At 56.9% G+C, this 22,499-nt stretch overlaps 1 protein-coding gene across 11 annotated transcripts in view; it reads left to right on the forward strand.

The window, feature by feature from the left end:
* Nucleotides 1–17,219, forward strand: part of Ptprs (protein tyrosine phosphatase receptor type S) — a 70,715-nt gene extending 53,496 nt beyond the window's left edge. For 3 of the 11 annotated variants that reach the window (XM_008836955.2, XM_029565310.1, XM_029565311.1), the window contains 24 exons: nucleotides 23–328; nucleotides 2,047–2,240; nucleotides 3,638–3,755; nucleotides 4,792–5,400; nucleotides 5,785–5,882; nucleotides 6,227–6,480; nucleotides 6,782–6,875; nucleotides 6,956–7,171; nucleotides 7,597–7,754; nucleotides 8,085–8,096; nucleotides 8,384–8,496; nucleotides 9,910–9,957; nucleotides 10,733–10,830; nucleotides 10,974–11,097; nucleotides 11,514–11,689; nucleotides 11,775–11,894; nucleotides 12,574–12,728; nucleotides 12,803–13,088; nucleotides 13,409–13,587; nucleotides 14,586–14,712; nucleotides 14,798–14,923; nucleotides 15,372–15,526; nucleotides 15,611–15,746; nucleotides 16,179–17,219. In XM_008836955.2, the coding sequence (XP_008835177.1) occupies nucleotides 23–328; nucleotides 2,047–2,240; nucleotides 3,638–3,755; nucleotides 4,792–5,400; nucleotides 5,785–5,882; nucleotides 6,227–6,480; nucleotides 6,782–6,875; nucleotides 6,956–7,171; nucleotides 7,597–7,754; nucleotides 8,085–8,096; nucleotides 8,384–8,496; nucleotides 9,910–9,957; nucleotides 10,733–10,830; nucleotides 10,974–11,097; nucleotides 11,514–11,689; nucleotides 11,775–11,894; nucleotides 12,574–12,728; nucleotides 12,803–13,088; nucleotides 13,409–13,587; nucleotides 14,586–14,712; nucleotides 14,798–14,923; nucleotides 15,372–15,526; nucleotides 15,611–15,746; nucleotides 16,179–16,247 (3,971 nt within the window). In that variant the 3' untranslated portion in view covers nucleotides 16,248–17,219. The remainder of the gene's footprint in view (nucleotides 1–22; nucleotides 329–2,046; nucleotides 2,241–3,637; nucleotides 3,756–4,791; nucleotides 5,401–5,784; nucleotides 5,883–6,226; nucleotides 6,481–6,781; nucleotides 6,876–6,955; nucleotides 7,172–7,596; nucleotides 7,755–8,084; nucleotides 8,097–8,383; nucleotides 8,497–9,909; nucleotides 9,958–10,732; nucleotides 10,831–10,973; nucleotides 11,098–11,513; nucleotides 11,690–11,774; nucleotides 11,895–12,573; nucleotides 12,729–12,802; nucleotides 13,089–13,408; nucleotides 13,588–14,585; nucleotides 14,713–14,797; nucleotides 14,924–15,371; nucleotides 15,527–15,610; nucleotides 15,747–16,178) is intronic. The other 8 variants (XM_029565312.1, XM_029565313.1, XM_029565316.1 and 5 more) reach the window with 5 other exon arrangements.
* The last annotated feature ends 5,280 nt before the right edge of the window (nucleotides 17,220–22,499 follow it).

Consider the following 22,499-nt stretch of genomic DNA (forward strand, 5'->3'; position numbering starts at 1 on the left):
CCACGTCCTCCTCCCCCAATAGAACCGTCAGCCCCCCCTCAAGACGTTAAGTGCACCAGCTTGCGTTCCACGGCCATATTGGTAAGTTGGCGCCCACCGCCGCCAGAAACTCACAACGGGGCCCTGGTGGGCTACAGCATCCACTACCGACCACTGAGCTCAGACGACCCAGAGCCCAAGGAGGTGAACAACATACCCCCGACCACTACTCAGATCCTTCTGGAAGCTTTGGAGAAGTGGACGGAGTACCGTGTCACCGCCGTGGCTTACACAGAGGTGGGACCAGGGCCCGAGAGCTCGCCCGTGGTCATCCGCACCGACGAAGACGGTAAGCACCGGCCAGCCGGGAACCCTGTGGGCTCCGGGCCCCCAAGGGAGCAGCCAGGTGTAGAACACAGGGTTGTTGGGTAGAAGTGGGGAGCCATGGGTGGAATTGTAACCAGAAAGATGGGGGGCAAGAATCCACAGGCAGAGCAGTGACTACAGGCAGAACAGGGCCACGGGCAGAGCCGGGATCCACAGGTAGAGCAGGCCCATGGGCAGAGCGAGGATCCACGGGCAGAGCAGGGGCCTTGGGCAGAGTGAGGGCCCACGGGCAGAGCGGGGGCCACGGGCAGAGCGGGGGCTACGGGCAGAGCGGTACCACAGGCAGAGTGAGGGCCATAGGAAGAGCAAGGGCCATGGGCAGAGCGAGGGCCTCGGGCAGAGCGAGGATCCATGGGCAGAGCAAGGGCCCACGGGCAGAGAGGGACCACAGGCAGAGTGAGGATCCATGGGCAGAGCAGGGACCACGGGCAGAGTGAGGATCCACGGGCAGAGCAGGGGCCACGGGCAGAGCGAGGGCCACGGGCAGAGCACAGATCCACAGGCAGAGTGGTGGGGCCTTGGGCAGAGCGAGGATCCACGGGCAGAGCGAGGGCCATGGGCAGAGCAAGGGCCCACGGGCAGAGAGGGACCACGGGCAGAGTGAGGATCCACGGGCAGAGCAGGGACCACGGGCAGAGCACGGATCCACGGGCAGAGCGGGACCATGGGCAGAGCAAGGGCCATGGGCAGGCAGAGCAAGGATCCACGGACAAAGCGAGGATCCACGGACAGAGCACGGATCCATGGGCAGAGCGAGGGCTACGGGCAGAGCGGGACCATGGGCAGAGCGAGGATCCACGGGCAGAGCGGGGGCCTTGGGCAGAGCGAGGATCCACAGGTAGAGCGAGGGCCACGGGCAGAGCGGGACCATGGGCAGAGCGAGGGTCCACGGGTAGAGTGAGGGGCTCAGGCAGAGCCCCCAGAGTTCAGCACTCTGTGTTTCCGGCATGCACGTAGTCCTGAGGCCCCTTCCCGAGCCTTGGTTGCACAAACCCCTCTTGCTACAGTCATGGAAGTGGGGTGGGCTTGTACCACTGGATCAGGAACTTGAGATGTAGAATCTTGGGGCCACCTAGAATGCGTGGCTTCCCGTGACCCCGAGTTCTCTTGCCTAGGGAGCAGGTTGGCTGCAGGGTGCTGGGAGTCGCCATCAGCCACCTCTGCTGACCGGCCACTTCTCTGTAAATGTTCCCATGGTGGCCTGTTCGCACCCAGATAGTTGGAAGCAGGAAAGTGAGGTGATGGGCCAGTGTGGGGTCACACGCTAGAAGTAAAGCTGTCTCTACCCAGCCTGTGGGTGTGGCTGTGGATGAGCACATGACCTGCATTCATGATCCTGTGGGCCTAGTGGACCGGGAGATGCTGGCGATGGGGACGTGCAGCTGGGCTTCCAAGTGCAGCCTAGCTCTGGCCTCAGTTTCCCCATGTATACAGTGAGATGAGAGCCCTAAGACCACGGAGGGGACGCTCACAGGTGGGGTCAGGGGTCCTCCAGTAGGGAACAGGGCTCAGGGACCTTGCTGGGTGTTTGTGCAAGGTGGTGTGCAGGACCTTGACCTGGTTGAGTGGGAGGCCAGAGGGGGCCTCAGCTTCCTGGGCCAGCAGCTGCTGGGCACCCTGGCCCTGGATAGGGCCGGGCACCCGGGTAACGGCCCCGCCGCCCCCTCCCATCCCGCCCAGTGCCCAGCGCGCCCCCGCGGAAGGTGGAGGCGGAAGCGCTGAACGCCACGGCTATCCGCGTGCTGTGGCGCTCACCCACGCCCGGCCGGCAGCACGGGCAGATCCGCGGCTACCAGGTCCATTACGTGTGCATGGAGGGTGCTGAGGCCCGCGGGCCACCGCGAATCAAGGACATCATGCTGGCTGATGCCCAGGTGGGCGTGTGCGGCAGGGTGGGCTGGGCACTGTCCCCTGTCCCCCTGCTCTCCTCACACCTTCCTCTCTTCTCTGCCACCGCCTCCCTCTCAGTGGGAGATGGATGATACGGCCGAATACGTGAGTAGTCACAGGGCAGCCCCCTTTGCACGCTGTGACCGAGGGTCTCCTCTTGGGTCCCCCACATGCCCTCCCATGGCCTCCGATGTCCCTGCCTACCTGTCATACTTGTCACCCACTGTCACCCACTGTCACTGCCCCCAGCATGTCCATGGGACACTTCGCAGCATACAGTGCCATTGTTGTGTGGCACTGGGCTTCACTGAGACTCCTCTGCCCTCCAGATCTGCCCAGGCATCTGTGGCGGGTCCCCTCACAGGATGTCACCCCCAGGACTCTGGAGGGCCATATGGGACCCAGGGAGGACACCCTGTCTCGTGCATCTGTGTTCCCACCCTACTACCAATGGGGGCTGCACAGCTCCCAGCCATGCATGTGCCATGTTGTGCATGTCCTGTGTGTGTGTGCCTTATATATGCATACCTGTAGACCAGTGGGCACAGGGGTATGTGTACGTGTGTGTGTGTGTGTGTGTGTGTGTGTGTGTGTGTGTGATGGGTGACGTAACTCTTAGCGTGCACATGCTGCCCCAGACCCCTTCTTTTTTATTGTTGTGTTTCTGAGCCTAGCCCTTACTTGGTAGCCCAGGTTGGCCTTGCACTCGTGACCTTCCTGCCTCTACCTCCCAAGTCTCTGGTTTAGATGTGTGTCCCCATGCCCAGCCACTCCTTACTGTTTCTTCAATGTGACTTGATTTTTAAGTCTGTAGAATGAGCATTTTAGAAATAGCTGGGCTTCAACTGGATTCCAAGTTCCAGACAGTGTAATTGTTGAATTGCCCAAGTTGGTACTGGGCATTTCCAACTGTCCAGGCAGGGTGCAGAGGGAGGACAGGGCTATGCAAGCCCCCAGCGCAATGAACACAGCCCTACAAAGGCCCCAGGGTAGAGGACAAAACTGTGCAAAAGTCCTGAGGCAGGACAGAGCCTGGCATGTTGGAGGGGCAGCAAGGAGGCCCCTGTAGGTGCAGAAGAGGGACTGAAGGGCCCAGAAGGAGGACATGGGCTGTGACCCTGAGGATGATGGGATCCACGAAGGGCAGAGGAGGGAGGTTCTGGTGCTCATGGGTGCTCCCTGGCAGCTGCTGCAGGGGAGGACCACGGAGTCCAGGTTGTGTGCTGGGAGAAGTGTGGGAGCACTGCATGCCTCAGCCCTGCATGAGCTCACAAGCATGCCTCTGCCTGTGGCCTGGGGCATCGTTTCTCTGGCTGGTCCCTCTCACAGGGAAGTGGGAAATGGGGCTGGCCCCATCACTGACCCCGAATCCCACCCACAGGAAATGGTGATCACAAACCTACAGCCTGAGACCGCATACTCCATCACAGTAGCCGCATACACCATGAAAGGCGATGGTGCTCGCAGCAAGCCCAAGGTGGTGGTGACCAAGGGAGCAGGTGAGACTCCCACTGTGCGTAACCCTTTGCCCCGTGAGGCCCAAGCAGCCCTCAGATTTCTCAAGCCTGTTCTTTCAGCGCTTGCATATGGAATGGCTGCTGAGAAGACACCAGGACCCAACCTGCCCCCACTGCTGACCTCAGCATTCAGTGCTTCCTCACACCTCAAGTTTCCTTGAGCCTGAACCTTAACCCCCTTGTCTCTGTCCTGATCTTTACTGTGCTCATGGCCTCTGCCTGACTCTCCCCATCCAGTCACCTTGCTGTTGCAGTATGGGAATCAGACAGCAAGATGCCCATAGCCTGTTGGCCACTCTACCCCACCCAGCAGCAGTCTATCCTCAAGCTCTCACGGGCTTTCTTCTTTCTTTATTTTATATGTATGAGTGTTTTGCCTGCATGTATGTAAGTGCACCCATGTCATGCTATGCCCATGGAGGTTAGAAAGAGCATTGAATCCCCTGGAACTGGAGTTACAGGCAGTTGTTAGTCGCCATGTGGGTGCTGGGAGCCGAACTCACATCCTCCACAAGAGCAGCCAGTGCTCTTAACCACTGAGCCAGTTTCCAGTCTCCTCCAAGTCTTTGCTTTAAAGCAAGTGCTTCCCAAAATGCACCTCAGGAGTTGGTGGAATAGTTCAAGGGTACAGTAAGCAGTCTACAATCCCCTAATGACGGCCCTGGGGACGTGGCTCAGAGGTAGAGTGATGGCCTAGACTCCCCAGTGAGGGGCTGGGGGCGTGGCTCAGGGTAGAGTGACAGCCTGGAGTCCCCAGTGAAGGGCTGGGGACGTGGCTCAGGCTAGAGTGACAGCCTAGAGTCCCCAGTGAGGCCTGGGGGTGTGGCTCGGGGTGAGCCGCTGCCTAGAATACCAAGGCCCTGTGCCCCATCCCCAGCTGCTGGAAACCTTTTCAATTCTGTCATCACTGTCAGGGCTGAGGCAGAAGGAATGGCTTGAGCCCAAGAGACAGAAAGACCCTGTGTGAGGTGACACTCCTTTTGTGTCTACACAGTCCTGACAGCCTGTTTCCCTGCAGTGCTGGGCCGCCCAACCCTGTCGGTGCAGCAGACCCCGGAGGGCAGCCTGCTGGCGCACTGGGAGCCCCCGGCCGGCTCCAGTGAGGACCCGGTGCTGGGGTACCGCCTGCAGTTCGGCCGTGAGGACTCGTCCCCACTGGCTACGCTGGAGTTCCCACCCTCCGAGAACCACTTCAGGGCCCCAGGCGTGCACAAGGGTGCCACCTACGTGTTTCGGCTGGCAGCTCGCGGTCGTGGAGGCCTGGGCGAGGAGGCGGCCGAGGTCCTGAGCATCCCCGAGGACACTCCCCGTGGGTACCCCCAGATCCTGGAGGCAGCTGGCAATGCGTCCATGGGCACCGTCCTTCTACGTTGGCTGCCACCTGTGCCTGCTGAGCGCAATGGTGCCATCATCAAGTACACTGTGGCGGTGCGTGAGGCCAGCGACCCAGGGCCCCCCAGAGAGACCGAGCTGCCCGCAGCTGCAGAACCTGGGGTTGAGAACGCACTCACGCTGCAGGGCCTCAAGCCTGATACGGCCTACGACCTGCAAGTGCGGGCACACACGCGCCGGGGCCCAGGGCCCTACAGCCCCCCTGTCCGCTACCGCACGTTCCTGCGGGACCAAGGTAGGCACGGCGACCCCGCACAGCCGGACGGGCCTCGAGCCCAGCCCCCGCCCCTCCCCCCGCAGGTAAGTGGTCACTTTTCTGCTTCCCTGGACGCTCAGACAAGTCCACACCCGAGGCTCCGGCGTTGCTACAGGTGGGACGTGGCTCGGTGGCTGTGCCGCCATCCCCACCCTCGGCCGTCCTCCGCCTTCTCTTCGCAGCTGCGCCGTCTCCCCACCACAGGGACACGGGGCAGGGCAGGCAGGGCCGGGCCAGGCCAGGCAGGAAGGCCACGGGCACAGCGGACAGCAGGGAGCGCCCGGGCCGCCCACCCCGGCCCCCTCCCTGCACCCAGCACTCATTACTGCCTTCTCTTCTCTCTCCTTGCCCACCCCGCCTCAGTCTCCCCCAAGAACTTCAAAGTGAAGATGATTATGAAGACATCGGTGCTGCTGAGCTGGGAGATGCCCGACAACTACAACTCACCCACGCCCTACAAGGTGCAACCTCTGGGGTGTGACCAGGGTTCAGTCAGAGAAGGGATCAGGCTGGGATCAGGGCTCAGTCAGAATTATGATTCTGGTGACTAGAAATCAGGGAGTCAGTGCTGTTTGGACTTAAGAATCAGAGTTCAGTCTGGGATCAGGGCTCAGTCACAGATGGGCTCAGCTGGGAATGAGTCTGTATCAGGGGTTATGCTCAGAAAGGAAAGATAGGGCTCTGTCTGGGATCAGGGCTCAGCTGGAGTTTAGTTGTGGACTGAGCTCCGCACCCCCTGGGCCCCCTGCTGCCCATGGATTCTAATACCAGCTGACCCCGTGCTCACTGACCCCGCTACTGGCAGATCCAGTACAACGGACTGACATTGGACGTGGATGGCCGCTCCACCAAGAAGCTGATCACGCATCTCAAGCCTCATACCTTTTACAACTTTGTGCTCACCAACCGCGGCAGCAGCCTGGGCGGCCTTCAGCAGACAGTCACAGCCAGAACGGCCTTCAATGTGCTGAGCAGCAAACCCAGCGTTGCCCCTAAGCCTGACAACGACGGCTTCATTGTGGTCTACCTGCCCGACGGCCAGAGCCCCGTGCCCGTGCAGTACGCTCCCCCGCCTCCCTGGCTCCTGTCTATTCTCTGTGTGACCCCCATGGGCTGTCACCTCTCTTTGCCAACCTGCATGGTAGAGATGGCAGCTGCCCCTTCACGAGACTGCCCACAGGCCAACCATCCACTAGGCAACCCTGGGCCCCTGAGAATTCAGTTCTGGGTATCCAGGTTGTTGGTGAGCCCTAAGTACGATCCCCGTGAAGGAGTGGTGGGAAGCCAAGGAATTGATGCTGGGCATGGGGTCCCCGTGGCTGCAGTGCAGGGGTAGGTGGTCAGCAGAGCCCTCCCGCAGGAACTACTTCATCGTCATGGTCCCTCTGCGCAAGTCTCGTGGCGGCCAGTTCCCAACCCTGCTGGGCAGCCCAGAGGACATGGATCTGGAGGAGGTGAGTGAGCCCACCACACCCATGCTAGCGAGGTGTGGCCACTGTCACCACTGCTGAGCCACCCACGCCTCTGTCTGCAGCTCATCCAGGACGTCTCCCGACTGCAGAGGCGCAGCCTGCGTCACTCACGCCAGCTGGAGGTGCCGCGGCCCTACATCGCTGCTCGCTTCTCCGCCCTGCCCACCGTCTTCCATCCCGGCAACCAGAAGCAATACGGAGGCTTCGACAACCGTGGCTTGGAGCCCGGCCACCGCTACGTGCTCTTTGTACTGGCCGTGTTGCAGAAGACAGAGCCAGTAAGTCCTGTGTGGTATCTGCCCACATCCCAGTCAGGCCTTGGTGGGACAGAGCTGTGCTGGACTCCCACTGTCACTGCTCTGCAGTTGGCCACTGAGGTCAAGAAAGCCACTCCCTGTGTCCATGTCCAGGCCAACTCTGAATTAGTCTCCTGGGCTCCCATCAGTCAGGCCTGGAAGGGGCAGGAAGGACACAGAGGGAGTCCCAAGGGTTCGTCCTCGGAGGTAGGGGCTCAGTGCTGGGGCTTTGCAGGGCAAATAGGATATTCAAGGAGCAGCATGAGCATCGAGTCAGGAGCCAGACCAGCCAGGTTTGGGGTTCACCTAAGGTCAGGGTTCACCAGGGCTTGGCGTTCTCCAGCACCTCACAGGGTTTAGCTGGGGGAGTACGAGCCGGCACTGACACGGCTCTCTGGTCATCACAGACGTTTGCGGCCAGTCCCTTCTCAGATGCCTTCCAGCTGGACAACCCTGACCCACAGCCCATTGTGGATGGGGAGGAAGGCCTCATCTGGGTGATCGGTCCCGTGCTGGCCGTGGTCTTCATCATCTGCATCGTCATCGCCATTCTCCTCTACAAGAAGTGAGGCCCAAGACAGGGAGGGCCGTGGGGACAGGGCAGAGAGGTCCCAGTGAGGGCGCTGGCCACACAATGGGGAGCTCAGCCCCAGGGAGCAGGAGGGGCAGGGCCGTGTGCCCCATTTGCTGACCTGGGGATCAAGCTACTTAGGGACCAAGACGCCCTCCCCAGAGGGCACCGAGGCTGAGTCTTTGGAACAGCACCCCAACACGGAGGGGAGCCCCTTTCCAGAGATGAGGTTCAGGAAGGCTAAGGAACCCCCCAGAGTCACAGGCTGGCCCCTGACAGCACCTCACATGTTCCTTCCCTCCACGTGCATCCGGATGGGGACAGCAAACCTGACAGGTGAGAACTAGCCCTGTGACCAGAGGTGAGGGAGGGTGGGGGTGGGGGTGGGGGCCTGAGCCTGTGTACACAGCCTGGGATGGGGCTCAGTCTTAGATCAAGGCTTATTGTGATTGAGGCTCAGTAAAATTAGGATAGTGTGTAAACACCACTTTTCTGGGGCACATTCAGTTGGTGGATTGTGTGTGTGTGTGTGTGTGTGTGTGTGTGTGTGTGTGTGTGTGTGTGTGCGTGTGTGTGTGTGTGTGCACGCACGCTCACTGGCTGTCCCTTCTCTCCCCGTGAAGGAAACGTAAGGACTCTGAGCCCCGCACCAAGTGCCTGCTGAACAATGCGGACCTCGCCCCCCATCACCCCAAGGACCCTGTGGAGATGAGGCGGATCCACTTCCAGACCCCAGGTACACGCTAAACCCGCGCCCAACACAACCTGGTCAGTGGGCACCCGGAGGGAAGAGGCCACCATGCACTGGCCCTTGCTTACACCCCAAATATGCAGCCACATGAGACCTCTTGTTTCCAAGTGTTCCCCACCACCCGAGGCCTAGGTGGGACCACCCAGTTCTTGTAGTTAAAGATAAGCTGACTAGTCTCTTACAAGAGCCTAAGTGAGAAAAAGAAATAAAGACCCTGATTTGGACGGGAAGAGCCATTTACACCCCAACTGTGGCAGGGGATCAGGTTGGGGGTCGCTCCGGCCGTTTTCCTACGCTGGCATTGGGAAGGGTCCCTGCTGAACCTCGTGGGCCCTTCTCTCTACCTCTGCCCACTGTGGCTGCTGTAGCTGCCGTAAATTAAAGCCTCTGGCCCTGTACGGTACAAACACCCCATCAGGGTCTTGTCCGTGGTCCCGGACTCCCCAGTCCTCACCCTGGGCCCATGGCAGCTGCTTCTGACTAGAGAACACATTTCATATTTGACTGCTCCTGGCAGGCTGACCTGTCCCTCAGCTCACTCGTGCTGACAGTGTCCACCTCTTGGGGCGCTTTCCAACATGTGTTTAACTGGTGGCTGCATCCTCCTTCAGGGATCATGCACAACATGGCTCCTCCTGACATGTCCTCTCTCTCTCTGATCTGCTATGGCTTTTCCTCAAAATGATCCCGACCATCTGTACTTGTGACTGCACCGCCTCTGTCACCCCTGCGTCCCACCCTCTTCTCACTCCCCCGGCTCCTGTCACCAGCTGCGTTTAACCAGTAGCTATGTCCTGCCTCATCCATCTCTTCTAAGATCTCTCTCTCTTTCTCTCTCTCTCTCCCTCTCTCCCTCCCTCCCTCCCCCAAGGCAGGGTTAAAAGGAAAATGATAGGCCCTGGGTCTGAGCACACAGCTCTGGATTACTTTACAATAGTGTTTCTTTGCTCTGGATGCTCACCCCCCACCAGGTTCCTGGGCTCATCTGTCATCTGATGTTGGCTCTGGCCCAGCTCATAGCAGTCACTTACACACAAGTGAGAGTGCCTACATCTCACTGGTAGCTTCTGTCCTCCTTAACACTCACAGCACAGTTCATACGCCCCTCCCTTGACCCTCTTTGCCCCGCACCATCCAGTGTGGTCCCCCTGCCTCAACAAGGCACCTGAGGCCTGGCCAGTGTGGGTCGGATGAGGGCAGCAGGGCAGACAGGAGCCTGAGTCTGTGAGGTCACACCTGAATTCATCTGCAGGAACAGCACTGGCCAGTTGTCCAGAGCACATGTCACCCAGCAGTTCCTGGGGGACCTCGTGTCCCCTCCTCCCTGCATCTCTGGCCAGTGAGGGGCGGGGACCGCCCTGCGTGTTCTCATGTATTTATTGTTTGCTGTCTCTGCAGATTTGGGCGTCTGCCGCCCCCTCAGGGAGCTGGGGTATCACTCGGAAAGTTAGTTCCCGTCTCTGTTCTTGGCTCCCTTTCGCCCCCTGTCTGTCATCTTTGGTTTCTGCACCCCGCCTCCTGCCCACGTGCGTTCTGCGCTGCCCACCCGCCTAGCCCACACCTTAAGGCGGGCAGGGTCTGATCCACTGGGCCTGGGAGGCAGGGTGCACTGTGTGTGCTGAGCGTGCGTGCGCGTGCTTGTGGCTGGGCTGTGGGTGACACTGACGTGGGAACCCCCCAGCAGCCCGAACAGCCCTTAGACAGGGAATCTCTGGGGAACCCCAGGAGTTAGGATCCAGGCTCCATCTGGGATGGGGACTCACAGGCTCCCAGGTACAGATTGGGGCGCTCTGGATTTCTGTCCCAGGATGGGGTCCACAGCCCCTTCAGGGACTGCCAGGGGCAGGATAGGTGGAAACCAAGGACAGATAGCTCCCTACATGCACACAGCACAACCTCGGTCCCTCAGAACCCCATGTCAGATGGGCCCAGCCTGTGCACCCCGGGGACCATGTTCTGGTTGCACCACGCTGGCTGCACCCGCTTTTCCATCTCTGCTGCCTGCTTTCTGCCACAAGGCACTGGGATATGGAACCCCCAGGTTGGGGAGCAGAACAGGGTGACCTCACATCCCCACCCATCCAGCTGGGGACTGTGGGTGTCACCCTGCTGAGCCCTCCCATCACGCCTTCTAACTGCAGCCCATCCATGGCCAACTCACTCTGAGCCCAGGCCCCGTGACCCCCGCTGACCCTCCCACGTGGCCCTGCTGTCCCCACAGGCATGCTCAGCCACCCGCCCATCCCCATCGCCGACATGGTGGAGCATACAGACAGACTCAAAGCCAACGATAGCCTCAAGCTCTCCCAGGAGTACGAGGTAAGCACTTTCACTGTGCTGCCCTTTGCCCTGACCCCCAGCATAGCCTCGCACCCCGACATTGTTTGGATCCCCATCATCACCCTGATACTCAACATTGCCCTGACACCCCGTGTCGACCCGATCCCTGGCTGCCTCTGCAGTCCATCGACCCTGGGCAGCAGTTCACATGGGAGCACTCGAACCTGGAGGTGAACAAGCCTAAAAACCGCTACGCCAACGTCATTGCCTACGACCACTCCCGCGTCATCCTGCAGCCCCTGGAAGGTAGCGTGGGCGTCCCCAGAGGATCTGACTGGTGGCTGCTGTCAGATCACAGGGCTCTGTAGCAGCTGTCCTATCATGTGGCTTCCAGTCTGGCCAGCCGCATTCCCCAAGGTTCAGCTCTTGCTTGTCACACTCTGGGCAACAATGGTGTCACAGTGGGTGGTCCATATGCCATTGCTTGGCCAGCGTGGCATCGGGTGGCTAGGGTAGCATTGGGCAGGTGGCAGATAGGAGACTCTTGCTCCACACAGTGGATCCTGTAGAGAAGATCTGTCCCTCAGTGGCCACAGAGCCAGTGTAGAATAGCCACCTTAGACCAGGGCCACCATGACTGTGGTGATCAATTGGGTGGTCACAGGATGGGGGCCCTGCAAAGCCAGGCTTTGGTGACAGGCCCACAACTCTCCTGGCTGCAGGCATTGTGGGCAGCGATTACATCAATGCCAACTACGTAGACGGCTACCGCCGGCAGAACGCCTACATCGCCACACAGGGCCCTCTGCCAGAGACTTTCGGGGACTTCTGGCGCATGGTGTGGGAGCAGCGGTCGGCCACGGTAGTCATGATGACGCGACTGGAGGAGAAATCCCGGGTGAGGCGGTGAGGGAGGCCTGGCCCTGCAGTACCCAAGGCCCTGTTGCCCGTGTCCCTGACTCACACTGCCCTCACTGATACAGATCAAGTGTGACCAATACTGGCCAAGCCGCGGCAGCGAGACATACGGCTTCATTCAGGTGGCCCTGCTGGACACCATCGAGCTGGCCACCTTCTGCGTCAGGACCTTCTCCCTCCACAAGGTGCCACCAGCTGCTCGGCACCAGGGTGCGGGGGACATTGGCACGAGAGAAGTGGGGGGGGCACGATGTGGGGCTGCAGGCACAAGGGGGGATGCCAGGGGGCGCAGGGAACAGGGCACAGGCACTGGGGGATGAGTGCTCAGCTGCACAGGTTTCAGAACCCATGCCATGGGGGAGAAACAGAGGCACAGGCCTCCCCCATGTGAGTAGTGTAGCAGGGTGAAACCAGCGCAGACCAGCCCAGCAGCAACCTGTTCCTCTGCCACCCGGGGCATCCCTAATGCCAGACAGAGCCGCAAGCAGGGTCGCGTTGGAGGTGCCCTTAGTGCTGTGGGCAGAGGGAGGCGCTCTGGAGCTGGAGCTGGCACTGCCGGACAGGTAAACGTGCTGCAACCACCATGCAGACTCAGAACCTCCGTGGAAGGACTGACAGACTGGACTGCACAGCTGGCAGCATTAGCTCACATGTTGGGTGTTGGGAGGGAATTGGGGCTGAGGTGACCCCAAGTCCTGGCCAGCACTCAGTGGAGCATAGCCACCATCTGCAGAGAACAGGATGTGAGGGTGGGCCCGTAACGCCTTCTCTGAACGTGGGCGGAGACCCAGGGCTATGCGTTCTCCCCTGCGAGGTCAGCCCCTGTGGAGCCTGCGGTGACAGATAAATCCCTCGGGTCCCCAGAATGGCTCCAGCGAGAAGCGCGAGGTCCGCCACTTCCAGTTCACCGCGTGGCCCGACCATGGCGTGCCCGAGTACCCCACACCCTTTCTGGCCTTCCTGCGGAGGGTCAAGACCTGCAACCCACCCGACGCCGGTCCCATCGTGGTCCACTGCAGGTGCGCTACCCCTGTGCCTGTCTCTCTCCCTCCCCCAGCCTAGCTGCATCTCTGACCTCCACCTATCCCAACAGCGCTGGTGTGGGACGCACTGGCTGTTTTATTGTCATCGACGCCATGCTGGAGCGGATCAAACCTGAGAAGACGGTGGACGTGTATGGACACGTGACGCTCATGCGCTCACAACGGAACTACATGGTGCAGACAGAGGACCAGTACAGCTTCATCCATGAAGCACTGCTAGAGGCCGTGGGCTGTGGAAACACCGAGGTGCCTGCACGCAGCCTCTACAGCTACATCCAGAAGCTGGCACAGGTGGAGCCTGGCGAACACGTCACTGGCATGGAGCTGGAATTCAAGGTGGCTGCAGGGGTCTAGAAGAATAGAGGATGGGGCAGCATTGAGCCATGGAGAGCAGAACATGGCAGTGGGGCTGGTGAGAGGGCTTCCCGAGTAAAGGGGCTTGCAGCCAAGCATAACCACCTGAGTTTAATTCAGGACCATGTGGCAAAAGGAGAGAATTGACTCCCATAAGTTGTCCTCTGACTTCCCCATGTGCACACACAAATCAGCAAATGGGAAAGAACGTTGGTGGTGGTCATTCCTCCCTCCGGCTGGGCTCTGGCTTGAGCAAAGCCACGTTCTCATGGCTTTTCCCACCTCCCGATCGATCCCTGCAGCGGCTCGCCAACTCCAAAGCTCACACGTCACGCTTTGTCACTGCCAACCTTCCTTGTAACAAGTTCAAGAACCGGCTGGTTAACATCATGCCGTACGAGAGCACTCGTGTCTGCCTGCAGCCCATCCGCGGTGTGGAGGGCTCCGACTACATCAATGCCAGCTTCATCGATGGCTACAGGTACCACAGCCCAGCCTCAGGCCCTGACAGGAGGTACAGGGCTGCAGAAGTTCCCTCCCGCCCTTCAGGGGCCTTGGTGTGGTGGGAGACGGTGAAACATGGGCCAGCAGGGAAGGAGTCGGGCTGGGTTTACCTGACAGCCGTGCACACAGTTCCCATCTCAGAGCTCTGGGGTTGGAATGTCAGTTTGGGTTTTCCAGGATGTTTGTGGCCTCTGCAACCTTTTTACACCCCCTTTGGTGCTAGAACAGAAGCTGAGGCCTCAGACGCTCTGGGCAGACACTCACATCACACCATGCCAGCCCTGGGTTCTAGAGACTCAGTTTTTTTCTGCGGCCCAGACTGGTCTCAATCTGTGATCAACCTGCTGGTGGCTGTGTGCTGCTGTGCCCATCACCTATTGTGGTCACTCCTGTTTTTTGTTGTTTTGGATTTTTGGAGGGGTTGTTTTGTTTTGTTTTGTTTTTTTGAGACAAGGTCTCCCTGTAACCCCAGCTGGCCTGGAACTCACTATGTAGACCACAGGCCTCGCTGTCACGGAGATCTGCCTGCCTCTGCCTCCCAAGTGCTCGAATTGAACGTGTATGCCACCAGGCTCAGCACCATGTCAGGCACATTTGGTTGGTTTTATGCGTGTGCAGAGGCCACAGACCTTAAGTGTCACTCATTCCTCCACCTCATGCACCCCGATTTCCGTGACAGCATCATACAATGGCCTGGTACTCACTGAGTGGGCTGAGCTGTGTGACCAGTGAGCGCCAGGGTGCCTTCTGTCTCCACAAGCCCAACCCACCACACCCTGCTTTTCAGTGGGTTCTGAGGATTTGAACTTCCATCCTCAGGCCTGTGTGTGAGGGTTAACCCCAAGCTGCTCCAAGCCCCATGCCTGCACTTGCCTGGGGTGGTCTGAGCCAGGGAGGGTCCCCAGGCAGAGGCCACTATCTGTGCAAAGACCCTGGGGTACGGAGATGGCCTGGCCTGACCCCCTCTTTCCACAGGCAACAGAAAGCCTACATTGCAACACAGGGGCCACTGGCAGAAACCACGGAGGACTTCTGGCGCATGTTGTGGGAAAACAACTCTACAATTGTCGTGATGCTGACCAAACTGCGCGAGATGGGTCGGGTGAGTGGCTGCCTGGTGGGGTGTGGGGGTGAGGGAGGGTGCCAGGGCCCCGGGCAATGCTGACCACTGCCGTGCATTCAAACAGGAGAAATGCCACCAGTACTGGCCAGCTGAGCGCTCTGCCCGTTACCAGTATTTTGTGGTGGACCCGATGGCTGAGTACAGCATGCCCCAGTATATCCTGCGCGAGTTCAAGGTCACAGATGCCCGGGTGAGTGTGGGACAGGACGAGTACACACCCTCATACAAGTACAAGCGTGAGAACCTGAGTTCAAATCCTCCAGGCTGTGTGAAAACCTGGATGTGAATCTGCCATGCTGGTGCAGGAAGATGGCACCAGGATTAAGGGTGGAAGACATCACAGTGTCTGGGGCCAAGACAGAGATGAAGGCTTGTTTAGGGGTAGTCAGGGTGGTGGGGACTCTTGACAGTGTTGGGCGTTCAGCACACCCTGGTGACGGGGCTGGACACACAGATGGAGAGAAGGCAGCCTCCATCGGGGATGGCGCCACTGATGGCAATCAGCATGTGGTGTGTCACCGTGGAGGCGGTGCCGTTAATAGACATGGGGGCAGGCGGCACAGGGCTGGGTCGGGTGACGACACAGCGCTGTCCGACCGTGGCGGACAGACTCGGCAGCACCTGCTCCTCCCTCCCAGGACGGCCAGTCGCGCACGGTACGGCAGTTTCAGTTCACAGACTGGCCGGAGCAGGGCGTCCCCAAGTCAGGAGAGGGCTTCATCGACTTCATCGGCCAGGTGCACAAGACCAAGGAACAGTTTGGCCAGGACGGGCCCATCTCCGTCCACTGCAGGTGAGCACGGAGGCCCCGGGCACTCAAGCGAGCCCCCGCTGGGCAGAGGGACAGGGCCGCAGCACCTACTGCTGTCACCCGCAGCGCCGGTGTGGGCAGGACGGGCGTCTTCGTCACACTGAGCATCGTGCTGGAGCGAATGCGCTACGAGGGCGTAGTGGACATATTCCAGACCGTGAAGATGTTGCGCACACAGAGGCCAGCCATGGTGCAGACAGAGGTATCCTCGGCGTCCTCCGGTGGGCAGGGAGGGGAGGCCCTCGGCCTGCCACCCTGTCTTGTTTCTCTCTCTGTAAGACACATACCCGAGCCATCACAGCTATGTCTGGAACATCTCAAAAGATGGGCAGGGGATGTGGGTGGGGAGGTGCCCGACACGGCCACAGCCCAGCAGAGGCTGGTGGTGGAGCTGCATCTGTCCCTGTTCTCTGGTCCCTGAATGTTTGGGGTCCATTATGTGGCCCTGACCACCATCTTTGCATCAGCTGTGTGTACAGATGGGGAAACCAAGAACCAGAGACGCAGACAGCACTGCCTGATGCATTGTGGGTGTCCCGAGGCTGGGCTGACAGGCCGGGTGGAAGCAGGCACTGGGGACCCGGGAGCCGCCAAAGCAATGCGGGCATCTCACTGGGCCCTCCCTCCCCTGCAGGATGAGTACCAGTTCTGTTACCAGGCGGCACTCGAGTACCTGGGCAGCTTTGACCACTATGCCACGTAAGCCATCATCCCGAACCTCGGCCGACGTTGCGCCCAGCAGGATGACCGAAGCCCAAGCGCAGTCACAGGAGGGGCCGTGCGCCAGTTCCTGGGGGCACACGTGGCCACAGGGTCCCCGTCACACATCACCGGCGCCTTCTGATACTTGGCACATTCCTTATTTCCTTCCAATTCCAAAACAAGGTTCCCGGATGAGTGGGGAGCGAGTGGGGGTGCTCCTTGCCAGGCTCCCTGCTCTGTCCAACCCGGGGACACCACATTGGGGACAGAATCAAACTTTCTTTCAAAGCTCAAGTGACTGTATCGGTGACATTGTTCTCTTTTTTTCTTTTTTTTTTTTTAAATAGTATATTTTTTCCCTCAACATTTTTTAAAGAAACAATAAGTCATGCCCATCAACAACTCTTAAAAAACAAGTTTGCCAACTGTCAAAAGACTATTTTTTCACGGAGAGTGGCTCGTGTGACAGCCATGTGCAGCGCTGACCTCTGAGCACGTGTTGCTTTTCCCTCCTGTCAGACGCTGTTCCTCATTCCTGTGTGAACCACACCTCCTTTTCTGTTTTTTTTTCTGCCATTTCTTTTTTTAAAAAATCAAATCTTTAGACATATCAATATAGTTCCAGAGGGGGAGGCTGCAGGAGTACTTGGAGACATGGCCACCTAGAACAGACGTGGTGCCTGGACACACATGCCCAGCGTCCCAGGGAGAACCAACACCAGGGGGAGCATTCGGTGGACACACAGCCTGCGTGCCCCACACAAAGGACCCTGTCTCCCAGGACTGCAGGACATTTGGGGGACACACAGGGGCCAGGTGTCCTCCCGTCCTGCCCTGAGAAAACACATCTTTTTCTTTATACAAGAACAAATCAGTTGTTCCCAAGCGGCTCACTCACGTGAAGGCAGTGGGTGGCGCATCCGCCTCTGTATGTAGATAAACCAACTTTGTATTAAAGGAAGATTCGTCCGATCCAGCTGGCCGAGACTCATTCTTTGGCCATTTCACCAGTCTGGTCCTGGCTGAACCCATGGTGGCAACCTAGGGAGGGGACAGACAGAGGTGACGATGGCCAGAGAGGTACCTGTGATTCTCCGGGACATACTGCACCTGTGGCTGGGGAGATGCCGGGTGGGTGATATGGAGCCACACAAGCATCAGGACCTGAGCCTCAATCCCCAGCACCCCACGAAAAGCTAACTCTGGGGGAGCCTGGCATGGTGGCTCATGCCTTTGATCCCAGCATTCGGGAGGCAGAGACAGGCAGATCTCTGTGAGTTCAAGGCCAGCCTGGTCTACATAATGAGTTCCAGGACAGCTGGGGCTACAAGGAGACCCTGTCTCAAAAAGACCAAAAAAAAAACCTAACTCTGGAGGCACATGCTTGTAACCACAGCACTGGGGAGGGGAGACAGGTCCCTGTGACATAGAACAGCCCCTTGGCCTCCCCCTCAGAGGGAGGGAAGGAGCAGGTCTGTGCTGGGCAACCCTGAAGCGCTGGGTCCTTAAGTAGTGAGGGAAGTGTGCTGAGCTGGGAGCCAAGATCTCACACAGGCAGCTCTGCCCCAAACGCCTTGGTCCTCAAAGCCCAGTTCTAAAAACTCCCTTAAGGTATCAGAAACAGGGCAGACTGGGCCCCATGTCCATCACCAACCAAACATGAAGCTTAGAGAGGCTGAAGTGTGTGAAATAATGGAGGGTTGGTAGAGGGAGAGAGAAAGGCTGCCTAGAATCCCCAGTGAGGGACTGGGGGCATTTCTCCATTAGTGCTTCTCTCTAGATCTCTCATTGCCTGGGTCACGCTTTCATGGCTGTATAATAATCTTTTGTGTGAACTTAACATGGTTGGGACATTGTGCTATTGGTGAGCTACAGGCTGTCTTAGGGAAACTCATTTGAATATTCTCATGGTCCGGAAATAATATGGAATGTGCACAGGTGATCCCTGGCTGCTTATGGTCAACATGAAGCATCCTCAGTCCATTCCAGTCACACTGTTACCTCTGGTGAGTGCTGTGCACCTGTTACAGTACAGCTCCATATTGACTTTTTTTTTTTTTTTTTGGTCTTTTTGAGACAGGGTATCCCTGTAGCCCCAGCTGTCCTGGAACTCACTATGTAGACCAGGCTGGCCTTGAACTCACAGAGATCCGCCTGCCTCTGCCTCCCGAGTGCTGGGATTAAAGGTGTGCGCCACCACGCCCGGCCTCATGTTGACGACTTTTACCAATGCACATATTCTGAGCATATTTAGGGTTACTGGGTAAGCAGTGATATCCAGTACATTAAGTTCACTAAAGTTATTTTTGGTTTTTGTTCTTTTTGGAGACAAAGGCTCAAATCTATAGCCCAGACTGTCATGATCCTCCTGTCTTGGCCTCCCATGAGCTCTGGGATTAAAGGTATGTGACAGCATGTTGCTAAATGCATTTCAATTTATGATATTTTCAACTGACGCTGGGCTTTTTAAAACATAATTTTATCATAAATTGAGAAGGCCTGTTTTGTGCCCCCAAAATTGGATTATTATACAGCAATAAAAAAGTGAATGATTAAAATATCAGTCTATCTTTTGGCCCTATTTTCTTTTTGTTGTTCTTTGAGATTTTTTGTTTGTTGAGACATCTCCCTGTAACCCCAACTAGCCTGAAACTCATTAAGTAGCCCAGGCTGACCTCAAGCTCACAGAGATTCTCCTGCCTCTGCCTTCCAAGTGCTGGGATTAAAGTCTGTGCCACCACTCCTGGCATCCTTTTTTTGTACTTTTTTTTTTGTCTTTTTGAGACAAGGTCTCCCTGTAGCCTCAGCTGTCCTGGAACTCACTATGTAGACCAGGATGGCCTTGAACTCACAAAGATCCACCCGCCTCTGCCTCCCTAGTGCTGGGATTACAGTGTGCACCACCATGCCCAGCTGTGGCTAACTTGAAGTCCCAGTCCTCAGGAAGGCAGATTTCCATCAACATAAATTTGTTTCCTGTATATTTATTCCCTATGGTTCTGTTCCTCGTCCATCAAATAAAGCTCTGTATCTGGAATTAGATCTCTGTAATTCGAATTAAAAAGCAATGTAGGGGCTGGAAAGATGGCTCAGCACTGACTGCTCTTGTAGAGGACCCGGGTTCGATTCCCAGCACCCACATGGCGGCTACAAACTGTCCTTAACTCCAGTTCCAGGGGAATCCGAAGCCCTCTTCTGACCTCCGTGGCACTGCACAACATGGGTGCACTCACATACATTTAAGCAATAAATACACTCATACACATAAAATTAATAAAATAAAATATTTCAAAAAATGTAGATTGGGGAATGGCCAACTCCATGAACCCCCAGACATCAGTCTTAGTGGCGCAGACCGGCAACTTGGGAGGAGCTATGCATGAGCACAGTGGACTGAGACCACCAGGCAGCCCAGAACTGAAAATGGTTATTTAAAAAGAATGACTCTCAAAAGCCGTTTCTCTGCAGCTTATCCTGTAACCTCTGAATTTATTAAAGTCCAGGAGAAAGCTGAGAATTCTAATTTTTTTCTTTGCATTTCAATTGGGACAGACAATGGGGTCCTGGGCTGGTGCTGGGCCCCTGAGGCCCCTCAGACAAAGAACCTGGGCTGGACTCACAAAGGCAGCAGCTTCCAGGCTCTGTCCACTCAGCCTGCTGGCTGCTCCCCCGACCCCTTTGCAGCCACTCCATGGCTGGGTGCATTTTCCGAATACCCAGCCTGGCTTTGCTTGGGGTCCCCCAACCTCCACTTGTGTTCCAGCTCCTGTACAGGGTCCTGTGGTTGCCTTAACCCCCTCCTTTCCACTGGGAGCCTCCAGCCTCACACAGGGCTGGAAGCACAGCAAGCTACGGCCTGCACAGCACTAAGATGTCACTTCTGCCAGGGCATCACACCATTATCTGCAGATAGCCCTCAACAGCATCCCCAAGCTGACCTGTGTCCACAAGGATGGACACCCATCAGAGCAAAAGCCTGTTATCACAGCAGTCTGGTGCCAAGGCGGAAGAGTCAGGAGTTCAAGGTCAGCCTGACACAAATATCAAGGTCAGCCTGACACATATATCCATATATATGTATGTGTGTGTGCATATATATATATATATATATATATATATATATATGGAACAGAGAAAGGCAAACATGTAAGGCTATCATACAGCTACAAAAAAGATAGAGGTTCCATTGGAATATCATATAGCCATTAACAAGGTACAGCATGGTGAGACCTTGAACCATAATGCTTAGTGAGAGACCCAGATATGTAATTCCACATGGTGTGGGACTCCATGACAGGAAAAGTCCAAAACAGGAATCCAGAGTCAGGAAGTATGCTTGTGGATGCCGGGTTGGCTGTGGAGGGGACAGGGTGACAGCTCATGGGCATAGTGACCACTTTGCCAGGACAGTGTGTTCTAGAATTGGAAGGGTGGTCATATAATTCTCTGAATATGTCTAAAAAGGAAAAAACAAAACCACAACAGTTAAGTACTAAGCTTTACCCTTTCCCAAGGACATCGATGTAAAAAATTAAGACAGTCTTACTTTGTAACCCAAGCTAGCCTAAAACACACAGTCATGCCCCTGCATCAGCCTCAGCTTTTCTTTCTTTTATTTGGTTTCTTGAGACACGGTCTCACTATGTAGCCAATGATGTCCTTCAATTCACCGTGTAGCCGAGGATTACCTAGAATTCGTGTGTGTGTGTGTGTGTGTGTGTGTGTGTGTGTGTGTGTGTGTGACAGTCTCCATGTAGCCCCCAGCTAGCCTGGAACTTTCTATGTAGACCGGGCTGGCCTTGAACTCACAGAGATCCGTCTGCCTCTGCCTCCCGAGTGCTGGAATGAGAGGCGGGCATCACTGCACCAGGCATGAATTCCAGAACTGTAAATGGAAGGTTCAGGTGGGCAATGGAGACAGCCAGGCTCAGGATGGGGGGAGCTTTATCTCCTCATTGTTTAATTAAGAATTCCTGAATACCTCACTCCATCTTCCCCACCCTGACTCAGGACAGTCTGTGCCAAGAGTACACAAATAAATTCCCATGTAGTCCATGAGGAATTTCACACAATTAGTCCAAGCAGATGATGAACACAGATATCAGAACCTTCTGGTAAGAGTGTGTTTCGATTAGAGAAGAGCTGAGCTGAGGGCTCCAGGGAGCCCACGGAGCATCTGGAAAGAGCCACAGCCGATGTCCCATGGTGGGGGCTGCAAACATGAGTCTGGTTGAGGACAGGTATTGGGCACCAAATGTATGCAACAGCCATGTGAAGGTGTAAGAACACAAGGTGGGAGATAGGATCCGAGATCAATATGAATGGAGGTTTGACTTAGGGTAGAGTGACAGCCTAGAATCCCCCAGTGGCTCAGGGTAGAGTTACAGCCCAGAATCCCCGAGTGAGAGGCTGGGGGCGTGGCTCAGGGTAGAGTGACAGCCTAGAATCCCCAGTGAGGGGCTGGGGGCGTGGCTCAGGGGTAGAGTGACAGCCTAGAATCCTCAGTGAGGGGCTGGGGGCGTGGCTCAGGGGTAGAGTGACAGCCTAGAATCCCCAGTGAGGGGCTGGGAGCGTGGCTCAGGGGTAGAGTGACAGCCTAGGATCCCCAGTGAGGGGCTGGGGGCGTGGCTCAGGGTACAGTGACAGACTAGGATCCCCAGTGAGGGGCTGGGGCCATGGCTAGGGGGTTCCTCGTCCCTGTTTTTGGCTTAATGGCCCCCCAGCACCTTCCAACCAAATAGCCCTGAGCCTGACTCACAACTTTTAATTCGTTGCCCCTGTAACACACACATATGAGTGTTCTATATGATTTGATTGAATTAACTAGTCCCCAAATAGCAGCCTCCTTCAGGCAAAGAAAAAGAAACAGAAAAATGCCAGGTTGGCATGCTTCATCTTTTAAAGACAATTAACTCTCCGTTATTAGCTTTTAATTAGGGGGTAATAACGTCCTCATTAATATGCATCATTATACATGTCACCAGGCAGCTGTTCTGAGCCGATCCTCAGGCATGTCCACAGCACAGCTGGCTGTGTGGTTGGTGGCCACCAAACTGTTCCTCTCTGACAGCAGGCTAGACCGGCTACACTGCTGTGACCCTTCTCATGGGGTCCTGCCTCTAGGGCTCCAAGGTGTCCTGACGCACCCTCGTGTCCTGTAACACACTTAAGACCCCCCCAGTACCCACGGCTCCCATCCTCCTTGCGTCTGCTCTTTTGGACACTCTCTGTGACCGGCTGGTTCTGGGTGCGA

This window comes from Nannospalax galili, unplaced genomic scaffold (assembly GCF_000622305.1).
Source record: "Nannospalax galili isolate Female #2095 unplaced genomic scaffold, S.galili_v1.0 scaffold77, whole genome shotgun sequence".
In the NCBI taxonomy this organism is placed as follows: domain Eukaryota; kingdom Metazoa; phylum Chordata; class Mammalia; order Rodentia; family Spalacidae; genus Nannospalax; species Nannospalax galili.